Source organism: Mirounga angustirostris, unplaced genomic scaffold (assembly GCF_029215605.1).
Source record: "Mirounga angustirostris isolate CCGP_5_RB_7025 unplaced genomic scaffold, mMirAng1.0.hap1 SCAF_5, whole genome shotgun sequence".
In the NCBI taxonomy this organism is placed as follows: Eukaryota; Metazoa; Chordata; class Mammalia; order Carnivora; family Phocidae; genus Mirounga; species Mirounga angustirostris.
The window spans coordinates 156,301,184-156,322,001 of record NW_026991713.1 but is presented as its reverse complement, the minus strand read 5'-3'; the positions used below and the strand labels follow the sequence as shown (position 1 = coordinate 156,322,001).

Here is a 20,818-nt window from a genome sequence, read left to right as displayed (position 1 = left end):
TTACTCAGTTGAACCTTTTCTGTTTGGGCTAATGTTCCGATATCAAGCCACAAACTAGCTCTAGCTAATCCTATCAGCCAGAGAAGGGAGACAAATACTTTTCTGATTCATGCTTTTAGTCTCCTTTTTTTTTTATTGTAAAAAAAAAATCAATTCCATTAAGTAAAAATGACCAAAAAGTATCTCTTTGTTCATACCACCCTGTCACAAGTATTTCAGTTTTCAAAAAATTTTCTGTCTTTTCCACCTGATTTCAGCTCTCTACCTAGTTACCATAATGATATATGTTCTATTTTTATTCTATTTTCATCTGTCATTCTTTTTTTTTTTTTTAAGATTTTATTTATTTGAGAGAGAGAGAGGGAGAGAGCACTAGCCAGGGGGAGGGGGTGCAGAAGGAGAGGGAGAAGCAGACTCCCCTCTGAGCAGGGAGCCCAAAGTGGGGCTCCATCTCAGGACCCTGAGATCATGACCTGAGCTGAAGGCAGTTGCTTAACTGACTGAGCCACCCAGGCTCCCCGACCTGTCATTGTTTCTTAAAAGCATCTTTTATGTTAATACTCAGTTTTTGCAAAATAATCCATTCATCTCATAAGACATAATTTTGACTGGTCTCCTAATGTGAGACATGTAAATTATTTCCAAATTTTTGCTATCACAGATGGTGCTGCATACTCATATATAGAGATTATTTTCATTGTGAATTATTTCCTTATGATAAATTCCCAGAAGTGGGATTTCTGACTTAGACTACAGAACATTTTTGTAGTTCTGTAAGCATAATGCCAGATTGCTTTCTAAAAGTGTTATGCCAGATTAACTTCTAGGTAAAGCTGCAGAGTGATGTAGGATAACAGAGCTCCCTCCTTTAATACCTAATGAAATGAACAAAAACAACAACGGCACAATTAAGCCTAAGAATTTCCCAGCAACAGCTAGAGAAAATGATTGGTTCTATAAACATTGAAAAGTGGTGAGCAAGAAGAGAAACACAAGAGCTGGCATGCTGCATCTCCCAACCCAGAACCCACCATCCCACTGTCCTCCTAAGAGTGATGTTGAAGAAAGGTGGTGAGTTGACAAAATCCTGAGTTCTCACTGGTCATCACCACTGTGGAGAGAACTGGATTACAGTGGTGCCTGCAGATGTGAACAATGTCTAAGAGAAACCCTTGGGCATGAAGCCCCTGCATGCTTCTGTAGGACCTTAGTACAGATGGGAGAAACTACCGGGGTTTTACATCTTCCAGAGTTTTGTGCTGCATCAGGGTTGTGAGATGAATCGTACAGGAGTGTGGGGCATTTCGCTAGCTGGGTTGGGAGTGGAACCATAGTTCAGGAAAGTTGGCCAAATTGTAGAAAGAGAGCATAGAGCCCAGGTTTCCTAGCAAGGGCAATTGATTTTACCCAATCCCTGTAACTTCATGCTATGGAAAAGAAAGCCACACACCAGTCCTTGAATTGTGGTCGGGAAAGTGGGGGAGATAAACTGGCTTCTGATAATGTTGGGAAAGATGTCAAAAACTTAAACCTGATTGTATCAGAGCAAGAATGGTATGAAAACTATGAACATGAGAGAGAGGCAGATAGAATGAATGAATCTAAAAGAAAACCTTACCAGGGTGCCTGCATGTCGCAGTCAGTTAAGCATCTGACTCTTGGTTTCAGCTCAGGTCATAATCTCAGGGTCCTGGGATCAAGCCCTGTGTTGGGCTCCACACTCAGTGCAGTCTGCTTAAGATTCTCTCTTCCTCTCCCTCTGCCCCTGCCTCCCTCTGCGTGCACGCATGTGCGCTCTCTCTCTGTCTCTAAAATAAATAAACAAATCTTTAAAAATTAAAATTAAAAAAAGAGGGGTGCCTGGGTGGCTCAGTCGGTTAAGCATCTGCCTTCCGCTTGGGTCATGATCCTTGGGTCCTGGATTTGAGACCTGTGCTAGGCTCCCTGTTCAGCAGGGAGTCTGCTTCTCTCCCTCTGCTCCTTCCCCCAGCTTGTGCGCTCTCTCTCTCTCCCTCCCTCTCTCAAATAAATAAAATCTTAAAAAAAAATTTTTTTTAATTTAAAAGAAAATTACCTAAGAAACAGAAAACATTTCTGTTGAAAGAACTTAGTAATAACATGAATTTAGTTTTTTAAAAAGTTTTTTAAGTTTAAAAGTTTTTAAAAAGATGAACAGTGTGGTACTGGCAAAAGGATATAGAGCTCAGTGGAATAGAATTGAGAGTTCAGAAATAAGCCCCTCACATTTATGGTAAGTTGATTTTTGACAAAGGTACCAAGATAATTATGTGGGAAAGGAATACTCTTTCAACAACTGGTGCTGGGACAACTGAATATTTACATGTAAAGTAATGAATTTGTTCTTGTACTTCACACCATAGTCCAAAATTACCATGAATCAAAGTCCTAAATTTAAGAGTTAAAACTGTAAAATTGTTAAAAATAAAAAATAGAGGTGCAAATCTTCATGACCTTGAACTAGGCAATGGTTTCTTAGGACACCAAAAACACAAGCAACAAAAGAAAAAATAGGTAAACTGGACTTTGTCAAAATTAAAAACTTTTATGGGGCACCTGGTTGGCACAATTGGTTAAGCATCTGACTCTTGGCTTCGGCTCAGGTTGTGATCTCAGTGTTGTGAGATTGAGCCCCATGTCAGGTTCTGCACTCAACGTGGAGTCTGCTTTAGATTCTCTTTCCCTTTCTCTCTGCCCCTCCTGTTTGTTCTCTCTCTCTGTCTAAAATGAATCTTTAAAAAAAAATTAAAAACTTTTGTGCTTCAAAGGACGAGGTCAAAAAAGTGGAAAGACAACCCACAGAATGGGTGAATTTTTTTTTTTTTTTACAAATCATGTATCTGATAAAGGACTTATATCTGGAATATATAAAGAGGTATTACAACACAATAATAAAGAGATAACCCTACTAAAAATGGGCAAACTAACTGAATAGACATTTCTCCAAAGAAGATACACAAAGGGTCAATAAACACATGACAACATCATTAGCCATGGGAAATGCAAATCAAAAACACAATGAGATAGCACTTCACAACTAGGCTGAGAATAATAAAAAACATGGAAAACAACAAATGTTGGTGAGAACATGGGAAAATTGGAACTTTCACATATGTAAGGGAAATGTAAAATGGTACAACAGTGTTGGAAAACAGTATTTGATAATTCCTGAAAACTTAAACAGAGTTACCATATGACCCAGCAATTCCACTCCTAGATATATGCCCAAGAGAAACAAAAACATTTGTCCACACAAAAATTTGTACATGAATGTTCATAGCAACATTATTCATAATGGCCAAAAAGTGGAAACAATCCAAATTTCCACCACCAGATGAGTAAATAAATAAAATAGAATATATCCATACAATGGAATATTCTTTAACAATAAAAAGAAGTGAAGTAATAATACATGCTACAACATGGATGAACCTTAAAAATATTATGAGGGACACCTGGGTGGCTCAGTCGGTTAACTGTCTGACTCTTGATCTCAGCTCGGGTCTTGATCCCAGGGTTGTGAGTTCAAGCCCCACACTGGGCTCCACCCTGGGCATGGAGCCTACTTAAAAAAAAAAAAAGCAGATAGATAGATCAATAGATCGATCATGGAGTAAAAGAAGGTAGTTATAAAAGAACACATATTATATGATTTCATTTACACAAAATGTCCAGAATAGACAAATCTATAGAGACTGTAGATTAGTGGTTGCCTAGTGCAGGGGATTGGTGGGGGAGATGAGGGGTAATAGCTAAAAGATATAGGGTATCTTTTCCATATAATGAAATGTCTTAAAATTGGTTATAGTAATGGCTGCATAACTATGAATATTAGTACATCATGTATACATATATTTTTAGTAAACCATTAATATGGGTGACTTTCATCTCAATAAAGCTGTCTTTTCAAAGTTTGCAGATGAGGTAATAAAACAACAGAATTAGAGGAAAAGAGGGATTAAAAACCAAAGAACAGGTGCACCTGGGTGGCTCAGTGGGTTAAGTGTCCAACTCATGATTTCGGCTCAGGTCATGATTTCAGGGTTGTGAGATTGAGCCCTGCATCAGGCTCCATGCTAGGTGTGGAGCCTGCTTGGGATTCTCTCTCCCTCTGCCTCTGCACCTCCCCCCTTACCACCCACACACCAGGTCACGCATTCTCTCTCTCTCAAAAAAAAAAAAAAAGAAAAATCTTGCCATTTACAATGATGTGGATGGAATTAGAGGGTATTATGCTAAGTGAAATAAGTCAAGCAAAGAAAGACAATTATATGATTTCACTCATGTGGAATTTAAGAAACAACAGAGAATCATAAGGGAAAGGGGGGGGAAAATAAGACAGAGAGGGAGACAAACCACAAGAGACTCTTAACTATAGGAAACAAATAGGGTTGCTGGAGGGGAGGGGGTAGGGAGATGGGGTAACTGGATGATGGGCATTAAGGAGGGCACGTGATGTAATGAGCACTGGGTATTATATACAACTGATGAATCCCTGAACTCTACCTCTGAAACTAATAATATACTATATGTTAATTGAATTTAAATAAAATAAAAACCAAAGAAACAAATTGACAATGAAACAATACCATTAATGATCTAATAAATACATTAGGAATAACAAGGAATAAAGTGTAGACATCTCATAAATGGCTTAGAGGGAAGGGTTGAGAGAACTACGCTTACTATAGAAGAAAAGCCAAATACGTTAAAGTGATTATCAATAATATGATTGATATGGAGGCCAAACAATGCTATTTCCTTAAGTAGGTAACTCAGCAAATAGTATAGACAATATATACAAAGATATGAATGAGAAATTGTTCCTAAAATGTTAACAAATTATGAGCATGCTATGTTTCAAGAAAAACTGATATAGAATAATTGACCCAAAGACATAGCCCGAATAAGTTATTGGGCTTATAGATAAAAGAGATTGCATCACACATCTAGATAAGGAAAAAAAGGTCAGTGAAGGGGGAAGTATCTGATGGATCTCACACTTCCACACAGCAACTTAGTACACAGGGAAGCATAAGACAACAGTCAGAAGTCTGAAGGAAAGAAAATGTGACATGAGAATATCACTCTCAGTCAAGTCACTGTTCAAAAAAAAAATCAGCTGACAGATATTACCAAACTTGCAAGAACTGAGAGAATGGAGCACCTCTAAGTCCCTTCTTGGGAAAAAAAAGAAAAGAAAAGAAATCAGCCAACTGATTCGTTGAATGAAGAACTGTTGAATGGTCTGTGTTAGAAACCGTAAATTTCAGCATTGAATCTATTGAAATATAGACCTCAGACTAAGGAATGGGAGAATTATGTTTATCCTCAGCAACAACAAAAGACCCCAGAGGAGGGGAGATGGAAAGAAGAGTGGGTTAATAACCTCATAGCTTATAAACGAATCAATGAAATTGGTCTAATGTTGAGTCATGTGGATTTACAAATGAAATATAATGTCTGGATTTGCTTCAAAATACTCCAGACAGAGAAAGAAGAAAGGAAAGCGCTGGGAGAGAGAGGGGGAGAGGGAAAGGGAGGGTGGCAAATGAATATGGTGGTGATTAGTGGTGGGGACATGGATGAGACAAGAATAGCGAAATGCTGATAATTATTGAAGCCAGATAATGGGTACATGGCAGGTTAGTATACTATTCTCCTTACTTTCATGTATTTAAATTAATTTTTTACGTGATAAAAAGTTAAACTACAATTCTAAAGTTGGACTAAATGATTTTTAAAAGCATAATAACTTTAAGCCTATAATCACTTAAAATTATTTTTTAGTTAAGAAGCATCATGGGGCTCCCGGCTGGCTCAACCAGTAGAGCATGCAGCTCTTGATCTTGGGGTCATGAGTTCAAGCTCCACGTTGGGTATGGAGATTTTTTTTTTTTTTTTTTGAGAGAGAGAGAAGTGCGTATGCACATGCAAGTGGGAGGAGAGACAGAGGGAGAGAGAGAATCCTAAGCAGGCTCCACTCAGTGTAGAGCCCATTGCGGGGCTCAATATCATGACCTGGGCTCAATATCATGACCTGGGCCAAAATCAAGACGCCTAACCCACTGAGCCACCCAGGGGCCCCTGGAGATTATTGTTCTTAAGAAAATGTTTGTTAATGCCTGTTGGTGATGGTTAAAAGTTGAATAAAGATTTTTTTTTTTTTAAAAAGCATCTTACTGAGAGAGTAGATCTTAAAAGTTCTCATCACAAGAAAAAAAATTGTTACTGTATGTGGAGACGAATGTTAACTAGTCTTATTGTGGTGATCATTTCTCAGTATATACAAATATCAAATCATTATGTTGTACACTTGAAACTATTATGTCAATCATACCTCAATTTTTTTTTTCAAAAAGCATCTTTTAGGAACTAATATTTCTTGTAGTAAATCATGATTTATATGAAGTTCAGCTGGTCCTTCAGTTTTACTTGTTTTTACTCTCCTTTTCTTCTGCTATAGTTAAGTGTAATGAAATTTAACATCTTTATTTTAAAGTAGTATAATATATATATCATATATAATAATTTTAATATGTGATATGTAATTATATATGTGTACATTAATAGAATATGTATCATATATTAATGTATAATAGTACAATATATAACAGTATAATATATAATATCAAATGATCCTATCCTTATTAAATCCTTTCTTTCATCTGTCCTTCCATGTTCAATGTGTTTGTGTGCCAGAGAGAAAGCCAGGATTGCTATCAAAAGTTATTTCTGGATGTGAGATTTGATTTATTGCCTTCTTCTGTTGTGCAATACTTCCTGTTTTACATTATTAAAGTAATTCTTTGTATAATTAGTACCTGTCATTTTTTTATACAAATGATAAAGTCATTACTCTTTAAAAGCTGTTTTTCCAGTTTATACAGTTACCATTAATGTGTAAGTTTCACCACAGCTCTGCCAGGGCCGGTAGTTGTACATTTTCAGAGGCCTCTAGCTGAGGTGGTAAAATACCTTAAGTATGAAATGTAAACCCCTGGCATGCTAATGACCTGTTCTGTTCTGTGTCTTTGAATCCAGGAAGCATCTATGATTTTTATTTCCTCAAGCAAGGTAGTGGACATTGGTACACATGGACAGAATATATCACCAAAGAGGAGGAAGATATCCCAGCTAATGCAAAGGTAAAAGAGAGGTATTTGCCATGGAGCTTTGGTTTCTAAAATTACCTGAATTGTCTCCAAGGTGGAGGAATTGACGTCAGTTCTGTATTAGCATTTTTAAGAACTTTCTTTAGAAAAAGTTTCAAACATGAGCTGGATCAGCCTTCAAACGCATGGACTTAGAGTTAGACGCAGATTCCTTACTCAGCTTCATGCTCTCTGCCTCAGTTTACTCAACTACACAGTAGCAGAAAGAATACTTAAAGGGTGTTTGCAAGAACCGGAGGCATGAACACGTGGCACACATTATGTGCTAGATTCATGTTGGTTGCTATTTTGATTATTAGCATTGTCATGTGGTCAGTGATCAGTGCCAGGAGGTCATCAGTCTTACCTCTCAGATATCTCAGCCAAAAAGGATCGTTTTCTTCAAAATTCCCAGAGAAAGATTTCCTTGATGAGAATTCTTAGAAAAACAGGTCTGGGTTTTCTGGATAGCAGATGATTCAGCTACAACTCCTGCTCTTTTCCTTGTGGAAAATTTGCCTCTGTTAGTAGTATCTCGTGGACATACTTTATTTTTCTGGGGGTGATTGCAGATCATTCAGGCCCCAAATGGAGTGGTGGACAGTGGATGGAAAAGTGGGAATATTGACAATCAAGTCAGACAGCTGGCAGGACCACAGCTGTTCCTGAAGATGGTGTGATGAGTAGAGGTGGATGTGTGCTGAATTCAGGACACACTCTGGCGGCTGAGTGTTGTGCAGAATCCCCAAGCACAGAGGTCCAAAACTTTAATTCTCCTTAAAGAGCTCAGTCACCTGAACTCCAGGAGTTTGAAATCATGCTGAATTCCTGCAAATAAGAGAGTCCAATGCAGAAAAGATTTTAAGTTCTGCTGAAAATTTTCCCCTTGTCAAACAGGTGTTCTAGTCTCTGAAAATAAAAATCTCTGAAACCCAACTTGCTTTAAATTCCATCTTGGTAGCAAAATAAGCATCTTTTCCTGGCCCTGCATTCAGCACCACTTAACCAGCTACATGGCTTTGGACAAGTGAGCCAGTAATTCTCCAGCCTCAGAGGGTTACTGGGAAAACTGCAGAGGATAATATAGGCAGAACCTCCATAGCTCAATACCTATTAATTTTCTTCCTCTGCACTTCAATTCCTGCCCTGTCTGTTCCTTTTCCTTTGAGCTAATTACTTATCAAAAGAAGCCCAGCCTTTTTCTGCTAGTACACACAGGGCTGCCATGTTGCACAGACTCAGTTGGCACCATTGGCATTATGGTCTAGCTTTGCTTTAGGGGCACCATTTACATAAACCACAGTGTGAACGGTGCTTTCTAGAGTTGTGCAAACAGTGGCTCCCTGTTCACTGGCCCCTCCCAGCCTAGACATATAGGGAGATGTCAGCATATGATATACATCTTCTTGTCCCTTCCTCTGTTCCCATGGAGGAACCAAATGTGGCCAAATGGTTGATGACAGGGTTCAGGCTCAGAGAAGCCAAACTAAGGTAAGGTATTCTACTCAAAGTAATAGGGATTCCAGGAGCCTAAGACCAAACCCTTAGAGTCCATTTGGGGTCTGAATAACAGGAAGAGTGTCGTAATCCCCATATTGGAAAAAAAGGTTAAAGGGGGGTGGGTCCTAGAACCAAGAATCTGAGTGTTGGAAAAAGCAGATCAGGAATAAGTGCAGGGAATGGGGGCTGAGAGTCACAACCCACCCCCCCAAGCCAAGCAGTAGGATGACATATGGGAAGTGGACCTTGCCTGGGGCAAGGCAGACAAGTTGATTCAGAGCAATGATCTCAGAGGGCAACAGCTATAGACTGGTCCTTAATGTAATTGGTGTCTATACCATGATAGTTTAGTGGTTAAGAATATAGACTTTGGAGGGGTGCCTGGGTGGTTCAGTCGGTTAAGTGTCTCCCTTTGGCTTAGGTCATGATCCCAGGGTCCTGGGATCCAGCCCCGCGTCGGGCTCCCTGCTCAGTGGAGCGCCTGTTTCTCTCTCTCCCTCTGCTGCTCCCCCTGCTTGTGCTCTCTCTCTCTCTCTGTCAAATAAATAAAATCTTAAAAAAAAAAAAAAGAATATAGACTTTGGAATCAGACAAGCTGGAATTCAAGTTCCTGCATTTCCACTTACTTGCTGCATTACTTGGACAAACTGCAGAAGAGCTATGGACCTCAGTTTCCTCATCTATAAAACAGAGCCAATAATGCCCATCTTGACATGTATGATCTCATTTAACCCTCAAAACAGCTTAGTGACATGGGTGCCATTATTATCCTGTCTCACAGGTGAAGAAACTGAGGCCCCTGTGGAGGTTAAATACTCACTCAAAGTCATAAAGATAGTAAGGGATGGAGCTGAATGGATAGTAAGTCTGAATGCCAAGACCCAGCCTCCCTGGCCCAGTAACAAGACTGTCCCATGTCTTTGTGGTACAGGTCTCAGAACTCATCATCTCCACGGTGGAGACAGCCAGGCAGTCCTTCTTCTTGAAAACCTACGTGGACCATGAAATTCCAGTGCTGTTCGTGGGGCCCACAGGCACTGGCAAATCAGTCATTACCAACAATTTCCTTCTCCACCTTCCCAAAAACACCTACCTGCCCAACTTCATCAATTTCTCTGCCCGAACCTCAGCCAATCAGACTCAGGATATCATCATGTCCAAGCTGGATCGACGGCGGAAGGGCCTGTTTGGGCCTCCCATAGGGAAGAAAGCAGTGGTATTTGTGGGTAAGGCACTAGCCTGAATCTGAACACAACCAGATTCTTCTATGCTGCAGCAAACCAGAATCTCCCACTGTACAGTTCTTTTACTCTCTCTAAGAGATAATGTATTTCTGGTTAATGTAATTTAGTATTACTTCCCTCCCCTTTTCTTCTCCAACCTGCTTCCCTTTCCTTTCTTCCTCTTACCTTTTTTCCCTCCCCCCCTTCCCTCCCTTTCTCTCATCTTTAATTTTGTTTTTCCATTCCTTTCCTCCTTTCATTACCATGTATTTATTGATTAAGTACTGTATGTCAGATTTTTCAGTAAGATGTAGTCCAGGGTCTTTTTGCCTCAATTAGGCTTCCAGTTTCCCCTGAGATGAAGATGAGCCTTTGGATCAGGGAAGGTTACCTTGTAGTTAGAATTAGTTCCAGAAGAGTGTCTACCCTCTTGCATCTCCAAAAACAACACTCACTTTGTGATAAACCCCGTATTCCATTTTTTGTCAGATAAAGGTTATCAGTAAATGAAGAAATCTAAATATTGCTAAATAAGTATTTGTGAAATAAGCACATTGAGTTTCCCCAGGATTTTAGCTCTTTACAAAGCATTCCTCATTTATTTCATTTGAGCCTAACATCCCTGTGAGGTTATTAACCATCATTATCATTTTACTAGTCAGATAATTGAGGCTCCAGAAGGTTAAATTCTCTGTCAAACATCAAGAAAATTCTGGAGCCATGACCCAAACCTAGGGTTTTTTTATGACAAATACATTACATTTTCCACTATCTTACTGCTAACTCATGGGGTTGTCATTTAGTAAAAGTAATGCCCTACTGTTCTTGGTTATCTCATGTCCTGTCTTTAAAATTCATGTATTGATAGTGAATATTATCTATATTTATATCCTTGCCCACTAACATTAGCTTCTTAAAGGCAGAGATCCAATTTTATTTTGTTTTACCTTTCTTTTCTTCCCTTTTCCCTTTCCTCCAAACTATTCTCCCTTCCTATTTCTTATGGCATATTCAGAAACAATTTAAGCTTTGTAGCCAAACACATCTAGGTTCAATCTAACTTTCTAACCATAGGCATATTGTGATTTAACTTGCATGACCCTTAGTTCCTCACCTCTAACATAAAGGTAATACTACCTTCCTTATAAAGCCATTATTTGGATTAGATGAGATAATATGTATAAAACCCCTGAAATGTTATCTGACACAAACTGGGCATTCAATCAGTATTCATTAGAGAAAAATTAAGAGAGCTTCCATTTTATTGAGTGTCTTCTATGTGCAGTGACTGGATCACAATATGCTAGTGGTGGAAATCAATCCTTGCCCTTGAGAAAGTCACTATCCTTGCCATTTTGATTTTGCTCCACAAAAACCCTAGCTCAAAACTTTTCTCCCATTGAGGTTCAGTTTAACAAAACTTTTCTCCCATTGAGGTTTCAGTTTACCTGGTGATTGATCGAATTATATACCCCGTTGGCTGGGAGTATGACTGTCTTCCTCACCATCATATCCTCAGAAATTAATAAAATGTCTAGCACATAGTAGAGAATCAATATATTGTGGTTGATAGAATGGGAAAAAAATTAAATGCCTGTTTGTTGATGCTAATCCATGCATCCTTAAAGTCACAATGGGCAGAGATCTCAGTGAGGCAGGAGAACCCAGAACCCAGGAAATCCTCTTCCCATATGGTCAGAATATCCACTGGCTGAGCCCTGCCTAGAGTGGGAATAGGACAAGTAGGCACAGACTGTCCCATGAAAGGAATATTAATTAGGTTTAAATAGCCCAGAGACTTACAATATGTGGCTATGCCTTCTTTCCCCAGATGACCTCAACATGCCAGCCAAAGAGGTGTATGGGGCCCAGCCCCCCATTGAGCTCTTGAGGCAGTGGATTGACCATGGTTACTGGTTTGACAAGAAGGACACAAACAGGCTGGACATCGTGGATGTGCTGCTTGTGACAGCTATGGGGCCCCCCGGGGGAGGAAGGAATGACATTACTGGTACGTGAAAGAGAAAGTTCATTCCTCTTCATTGTCCAGCAGAGCCAGACCACCTTCATGGATGGAGGGTTGGTACAGGGCACTCTGACCTGATGAAAGGTGGAGAAAAGTATATTTAGGCTATAGCTGGAAGGGTTTGGGCTAGCTCCAGGGAGTGGAATTTGAAGACTTCATATTGGAAATTGTGTGAAATGGACTTGAAGATGAAAAGAGAATGTGAGAGTCTTTGGCTAGGCCCTGGAGGAACAGAGTTCCCTGGAGGAACTCTCCATATGAAAAGGAGAGTTCAGTGTGGCCAGCATGTGTACCAGGAGGGAGGCTAGATCAGAGGTTCTCAAGCAGGGGTGGTGATGGATTCACCTGTTGTGTTTTTTTTACAGTTCTTCAGATTGCCAGAGATAGAACAACTAACCCAAAGTGGCCTAAACAAAATAATAATAATAAAAAAATAAGAGCTCCCCCCATCATCTAACAATTCAGGAATACATTTGCTTCAGGTGCAACTGGATTCTTCTAGGATCTGTGTTTTAATTCTGAGATACATCCTTGCTTAAGAATCTTAATACCATCTCTAGACTTAAGATTCTTTGACCTCACTCCCCCCTCTGACATTTAGCTTTCTTACCTGTAAAGTTTTCCGTAAGGAAAATGGACAGGATAATCTTAATTGGTACATTGTGTATCTAATACAGACTCAAAAATCATCACTACCAAGACATGTACTAGTAAAATTGCTGGACTTTAAAGAAAAGGAAAAACTCTTTTGGGCATCTAGGCACAAAAGAGTACATGACTTTTAAGAGAAATAAAATTAGATCATCTTAAAACTATTCAACCACAATGCTTTATGCCAGAAGAAAATAAAATAATGTATTTAAGTTACTCAAGGAAATAAAATGGGAGTCAAGGATTTTTTTTTTTAAGATTTTATTTATTTGATAGAGAGAGACACAGAGAGAGAGGGAACACAAGCAGGGGGAGTGGGAGAGGGAGAAGCAGGTTTCCTGCCGAGCAGGGAGCCCGATGCGGGGCTCGATCCCAGGACTCTGGGATCATGACCTGAGCCGAAGGCAGACGCTTAACGACTGAGCCACCCAGGTGCCCCGGGAGTCAAGGATTTTAAAGCCAGAAAAGCTGACTTTCTATTATAAAAGGAAAATTGTTATCAGAATGCAATAAGTCAGATTTATTTCCACAAGTCCTTTCTTGGGAATCTACTAGAAAATGGGTTTCACATGATCGAAATGACTGTAAAGAAATAGGTGTTATATGCAACTAATGAATCGTTGAACACTACAACAAAAAAATAAAGTATTTCAATATTCAAAATTTAAAAAAAAAGAAACAGAACAACTGGTAGTAAGCATTAAATATACAGTTATTTGTTGAACTAAGACTACCTGGGAGAGATTATAATATGTAAAGGCTATAAGACCCAGTGATACAGAACAACTGAAAATGGAGGGGAGATTAGGATAGCAAGTACAAAAAGTTTTAAACTGTTTTCAGTTATCATAATTGGTAGTGGTAGTATATTCTTAGTCTAAGAGCTCTTTATAAAGTAGGATTATACAAACAAGTTACTGTGGAATTTTCTATTTCCACTGACCCTTGTGTCCTTGAAAATCAGGAGTCTCAGTATGGGAGAAAGGAGATCAAGATGTAATATAGATGAAATTAAGTGAAAGCCCTGTAGTCCTAAATTAGAAATATCAGTAGTAGCTCATGATGTACTAGTTCTAGGAAATAATAAACAACTCATTAACACTGAGCATGCCTACCACCCAGATTATTTTGAAATCCAGTTTCCTAGTAAAAGGAACCACAGCTTCTTGAGAAATGGCTGATTGCATATCTAGGGCAGAAAATATACAAGTTGAGCTTGTAACTTCTTGATATACTAGAGAATGAGAAAACTTTTAAAGATTAAATGGTCATGTCAACAGGACTCAGTTGGCAACATAAGGAGGCCCTCACTGGCCAAAGATGGGAAAATTTGAGCTTCAACAATGAGAGCAATTTTAATGGATTGAAATTTATCAAAATATATTTAAATCCATTACTCTATAAAACAATGATAGTTGGTCATTTTACAGAGGATGGTAAGGAACCAATTTATTATCTTGAAAACTGATAAATAAATGGAAAGAATCAAACATTTATCCTGACTTTCTTATATGAAATGTACCACAGTATAAGCAAATCCTAGATGAGGGGAAATGTCTCTTTATAAAAATATTCCAACCAATATATGAAAAAGAGATGATAGAATCAGAATATCACCATTTTACACTAATGAGTGACTTAATGGATCTAGCCACTGAGCATCCATCCGTAGCTACCAACATCACAAAGGGAGAGAGATCATTATGTCTCTAATGAAAGAATATACCACCACATACCATCTGGAATCTGAATCTGATCAAATCTCTAGATCCAGCTGCAAATTACTATGAAATACATATGAGGACAGAGGAATAGAATTAACTGCACCCTGGGTATGCAATGAGCAAAATCCTAACTGTGGAAACTCTACAGATCAAACAGCCCAGATACTCTTAACAGACAAAAGATGAAAGAAAGGGATGGAAGGGGAACCTATAGATTAAAAGAGACTTGAAGACATATCAAGTTTTGTTTTTTTAATTGGGAGGATTAAACTCTGGTGTGTAGGAATGAACACTTGGGTGATAAAAACATAAAGAAATGCAAGACAGCAAATCACTCTTAAAGTCAGGATAATAGTAACCTTTGGAGAGAGAGAGAGAGAAGGCTAAGATTGGTATGGGATATATGGAGGGGCATCTATGGAGGGTTGGCAAAGCTTTATTTTTTTACTTGGTTGGTAAACGTAAGGGTGTTGACCTTATGATTCACTAAACTTTATATTTGTTTTTCTCTGGTTTTCAGTATCTGCATTATATTTTATATAATAAAATGCTTTTTAAAAACAGATACGCAGACAAATTTATAGAAATAGAAAATAGGTTATTCGTTGCCAAGGGCTCCAAGGAAATGGAGAGTGACTGCTAGTGGGTACAAGATTTCTTTCTGAGGTGATTAAAATGTTCTAAAATTGATTATGGTGTTGGTTTCACAACTATTAAAAAGCAATTGAATTGTGTACTTTAAATGGGTGAATTGTATAGTATGTGAATTATATCTCAATAAAGCTGATATATAGATATATAAATATATAGATATCTAACATTAGACAGGTAAATATAGATATAGGTAGATACGTAAGGATACCAAATTAATAGTGGTTAATTGGGGGAAGAATGGATTTGGTATGTGGGAAGTAAGTCAAAGATGATGCTCACTTTCTATAAAAGTATTTCTGAATTGACTATTTTACAATGATCACATATTGCCTTCACTTTTAAAAAATAATCTTGAACACTAGCTTAGTGCTGTTAATAGGATTTCTGCAATCATGGAGATGTTTTACATTTGCATTATGCGATACAATAGCCAGCCACTAGCCACTTGCTACCCTTGTGCACTTGAACTGTGGCTAGTGAGACTGAGGAAATTATTTTTTAATGTGACTTAATATTAATTAGGTTTAAATAGCCATATGTGGTTAGAGGCTGCCATGTTGGATAGCACAGCTCTAGAACAATAAGACAGAGGAAAACATACTCTTTCATATCCCAGGATCACAAGCCCAGGAGGTAGGTGTGAGTGTGTGTGTTTTCCAGGACGATTCACTCGCCATCTAAATATTCTTTCCATCAACGCCTTTGAGGATGACATTTTAACCAAGATTTTCAGTTCAATTGCTGACTGGCACTTTGGGAAAGGATTTGACGTGATGTTCTTAAGGTAAGAGGTTCCTGTGTCTTCCACAATATTGGCCCAGATCCTCAGTTCTGGCCCCTCCTTGATGAATCTCCCTTTCTCTTCCTCCCAAGGTATGGAAAGATGCTGGTACAAGCTACTATGACAATTTATAAAGCTGCAGTTGAGAATTTCTTGCCAACTCCCTCCAAGTCTCATTACGTCTTTAACTTACGGGACTTTTCACGGGTTATCCAAGGGGTACTGCTCTGCCCTCACACCCACCTGCAGGTCAGACACTATTTCTGTTATCAAGTTCATTCAGCAATAGCCTTAGCTACATGAATAAACAGTGATAATAGTAATAGCTAACTTTTATTAAGCATTTATCTCTGCTAGGCATTGCGCTAAGTATTTTATAAACATTATCTTGTTTAATGTAACACAGTCCACCCCAGGATTTAGAAAGAAAACTACCAGCTCAGGTACCACCTTCCATTCATACAAATAATTAACTCTGGATTTTTAGGATGTGGAAAAATTTATCCGACTTTGGATCCATGAGGTTTATCGGGTCTTCTATGACCGTCTGATTGACCATGAGGACAGACAGGTCTTCTTCAACATGGTGAAGGAAACCACATCCAGTTGCTTCAAGCAGACTATAGAGAAGGTAAGCCAGATCCTATGAGCATTTGGCCTCAGAAATGGTCCCAAATATTTGACTATGTTAGTCTCAGATTTCAAGTTTCCTTCCTAGTGGAGACTCACAGCTCTGCTTTCTGAATCTCAGGAAATGGGATTAAGTCATCTAGTCATTTGATTTGATGATATTATACTTGGCCCAATTTTGTTTCACTTCCCTGATAACATATACATTTGTATCTATTCAAAGTGGTTTATGATCTGATGTAATTGTTTATAATTAACTTAAAATACATTTTTAAGGTTAATTAATTTGTGAGATGAGAAATGAACTGTGAAATTTTTATGGTTTGATTGAGGCCCTGGTAAAGCCTAAGTAGAAGAGTGCCATGTTTCCCATTTGTAAATATTTTCTCTTCCCATTTTGATGTAAGGAAAGTTGTTTTAAGCCTATGTGTTTACATCATCTAGTTGTACCTCTATTTTTAAGAAGCTGTGATTTCTCCACAGAAAAATTGCAGGTGTTTCATGTTGCATCCAGAGGCCAAGTGCAGAAGTACTGCCAGGTTCTAATATCAGGAAGAGAAAGCATCTAGAACATTCCTACTCTAGCCACAGAGTGGGGGCCAGGGGTAGTACCTGTACCTTTGTTTGGTGAAGGAGCAAGCACATGAAAAAATTGGTGCCATCCTTCAACCGCCACTGGGATCTCACAGCCTGACCACCAACATTTTAACCATTTGGCAAACAGATCAACTCTCACTTTCATGCTTTTTTCTCTAATGCCCTTTCATCATAGTCTTTACACCCATCAGATCCAAATATTGTGTTATAAAAAAATTATTGATGGACCCTCACTTTGGAGAATATGCTCAGAGGAAACAAGCATATCTCTTGTTCCCTCCCTCTATAATCTCCCACTGCCAACTTGGTTGGGCCACTGGTGGAATGCCTGGCTGAGATTTATCTTTCCCATAGGTCCTCATTCACCTGTCACCCACTGGAAAGATTGTCGACGATAATATCCGTAGCCTCTTCTTTGGAGATTTCTTCAAGCCAGAAAGTGACCCAAAAATCTATGATGAGATCACTGACCTGAAACAGCTTACAGTGGTCATGGAGTACTACCTGGAAGAGTTCAACAACATCAGCAAGGCCCCCATGTCTTTGGTCATGTTCAGGTTTGCCATTGAGCACATTTCCAGGATCTGCAGGGTCCTGAAGCAGGACAAAGGCCACTTGCTCCTGGTGGGCATTGGGGGCAGCGGGCGGCAGAGTGCCAGCAAACTGTCCACATTCATGAACTCATATGAGCTGTACCAGATTGAGATCACCAAGAACTACTCAAGCCATGACTGGCGGGAGGACCTGAAGAAGATCATGCTGCAGGTTGGAGTGGCCACCAAGAGTACTGTGTTCCTCTTTGCTGATAACCAGATCAAGGATGAATCATTCATCGAGGACATCAACATGCTTCTGAACACAGGGGACGTGCCCAACATCTTCCCAGCTGACGAGAAGGCTGACCTTGTAGAGAAAATGCAAATGGCAGCCAGGACAGAAGGCGAGAAGATCGAGGTCACTCCTCTTTCTATGTATAACTTCTTTATTGACAGGGTGAAGAAGAACCTTCACATTGTCCTTGGTAAGAAGAAGCAAACTCAATTTTCCCCTTTCCTCTGGAGTGCCCTAAACTCAGTCCTCCTACAGTGGTCCAAGGATTGATCTAGCCATGGCACTCACCCAGGGCTTTGTGCCTGAATTCCCGTGGAAAATGACCCTCCCCTAAACGACTATTTTAAAATTGTTCCACTCTTTTCAATTCTTTTTTTTTTTTAAGATTTATTTATCTATTCCAGGGAGAGAGAGAGAGCAGGAGGAGGGGCAGAGAGAGAAGGAGAGAGAGAATCTCAAGCAGACTCTGCACTGAGCACTGCGCCTAATGCAGGGCTCCATCTCATGACCCTGAGATCATGACCTGAGCTAATATCAAGAGTCGGACGACTAACTGACTGAGCCACCCAGGCACCCCTCTTTTTTTTTATTTAAATTTTACTTAGTTAACACCAATACAGTGCGATATTGGTTTCTGGAGTAGAACAACACCCAGTGCTCATCACAAGTGCCCTCTTTAATACCTATCACCCATCTAGCCCATCCCCCCATACTCTTCTCAGTTCTCTAAATTCTCCTCTGAACCTTCTCCTTCCTTTTAGTGCATTACCCTGGTGGCCTCATATCTGGAGTTCTCTCTGTGAATGACATCTCCAATCTATCCAGAAACCTAGGGGTTATATTTAATACTTTTCTCTCATGTACCATGTCCTGTCAGTTTTTATTTCCTTGCTTTCTCTTAAAACCACCCATTTATCTCCATCCCCACCACCTTTTCATTAGCTAAATTGCCATCATCTTGCCCAGACTCACCTCTGCAACCTTCTAACTATTCTATGTCCACTCTTGTCCATTCCAGACCAGACCTTTCTGTTCCACTGACTCAGGATGGTTTTTTTTTTTTATGTGTATTACAAATATGATCATTGTGTGTGTACACACACACACAAACACTTAATATGCTTTCTATCAGGATAAATGCCAAAATTCCTAATCTATGGTTTTATAAGGCCACCTGCCATACTGTCCCCTTTATTCTCTCCACTCTCCTCTCAAACCAAGCTTACCATTCTCTCTCTGTTCTTCAGCCACAATGACTTGCTCATATTTCCACCTGTGCATTATGCTTCCTCCTACCACATTGAGCCTAAATTAAAAAATGTATGGAATTTAGCCAGAATTTGTGCTTGGATGGAGATGGGGTCAGAAACAAGCCGATGGACCCCACTCAGCTTCCATTAGTAACTATGTATGGGGCATCCATGGCTCCCTTAAGTCTGAGTCAGCACAAATAGAGCAAGAAGATCAAAGGGCACAAACCATGCTGTCTAAGTGATGCAAAAGATCTGGAAAGGAGAACAATAGGCATGGGAGACCAGTCAGAAGGCTATTATAATATACTGAATCCCCATCACAAAGTTGAATGAAAATATCCTATGATTCCCCTGTGCTTCCCAGGCATTCATCATAACTATTCCTGTTGCACCCCTGGAGTACCAACAGGAAACCAACCCCTTACCCACCAGAATCCTTGGAAAGAACTGCCTGGCTCCTTGCCTTGGAGGAAGGAAACTAACCAAGTCTGCTTTTCCTTAGCCATGAGCCCAATTGGGGACGCCTTCCGGAACCGCCTGCGGATGTTCCCTTCACTGATCAATTGCTGTACAATTGATTGGTTCCAGTCCTGGCCCACGGATGCCCTGGAGTTGGTAGCCAACAAATTTCTGGAAGATGTGGAACTTGATGACAATATTCGGATAGAGTAAGCATTAGCTGCATTTTAGTACCCTAACCAAATATTCCAAATTGAAAATCCAGATATTGACTGTATTGTTATTATTGTTTTAAGATTTCTCAATTTCTGTAGAGAAAACCACATTTAGTTAGATATTTAATAAAACACCTTTCCTGAAAAAGAATGAAATTTCATTGTTCAGAATTGTCCTGGAGATGCACTATTGTCATAGCTATGAGAACCTAGCTCTAATAATATAGCTATTTCCAAAGTTTTAGAGCATACATTCTCAGTAGGGGTGACAGTGCTACCAAGGGGATGAAAATTGGTTATTATGAGGGTGAAAAAAAACTTAGTCTTTTATGTATAAAGCACAGATAAAAACAACCCAAAAAGTGCACTTAATTTTAGCTAGAGTAAGGGAAGAGATGAGAATGTTGACTTCCTGGGTGCCCCATGAAGAGAGTGGTCATGTCATCTGCTTTGTCGAACTCTGTATCCTTAGTGTCTAGCAGGTGCCTGGTACAGTAATTCAGTTACTGTTTATTAAATGAATGGAAAATGAAGAAGTAGATAGGGGTCAGAATATTGATGGCTATAAATTCCATTTTGAGAACTTTGAACTTTATGCTTTCGGCCAGAAGACCCTTAACTTGGGTCCATAGGCTCATGAACAGAATTCAGAGGATCAGTTAATGTGAATGGAGAAAAATTATATGTTCATTTTCACTGACATCCAACTGGTATTTTGAATTTATTTCAATAATGAATGTAGGCAGTAAATCCCAGTAGGATTAGCAGGACTTGTTAACAACAGGAATCACAGTTGTGTTTTTTTTAATAACTCACTCAGTCATTATAGTTACGTCAGTATATCATTTCCTTCAAAGTTGTGGTAGGTTTTAGACCTGCTGCCCAATCTTATTATTTAATGTAGAGGTCAGCACAGCATGATCTACTGGCCAAGTCCAATTCATAGCCTGTTTTTATAAATAAAGTTTTTTTGGAACACAGCCATGCCATTTTTTTCCCACACAGCAGACTTGAGTAGTTACTACTATTCAACCATGTGGACCATTGATTTTTACTATTTGCAGATAGTAAAACAGTTTTACTTTCCAGAAAAAGTTTGCTG

General features: G+C 39.2%; 1 protein-coding gene across 1 annotated transcript in view; it reads left to right on the top strand.

Moving 5' to 3' along the window:
- The window catches only part of DNAH3 (dynein axonemal heavy chain 3), a 166,621-nt gene that overhangs the window by 108,971 nt on the left and 36,832 nt on the right, over window positions 1–20,818 (top strand). Inside the window, exons 41-48 of the mRNA XM_064592765.1 lie at window positions 7,063–7,166; window positions 9,604–9,898; window positions 11,727–11,906; window positions 15,611–15,734; window positions 15,824–15,980; window positions 16,219–16,362; window positions 17,313–17,979; window positions 19,545–19,710. Of these exons, the coding sequence (XP_064448835.1) occupies window positions 7,063–7,166; window positions 9,604–9,898; window positions 11,727–11,906; window positions 15,611–15,734; window positions 15,824–15,980; window positions 16,219–16,362; window positions 17,313–17,979; window positions 19,545–19,710 (1,837 nt within the window). The remainder of the gene's footprint in view (window positions 1–7,062; window positions 7,167–9,603; window positions 9,899–11,726; window positions 11,907–15,610; window positions 15,735–15,823; window positions 15,981–16,218; window positions 16,363–17,312; window positions 17,980–19,544; window positions 19,711–20,818) is intronic.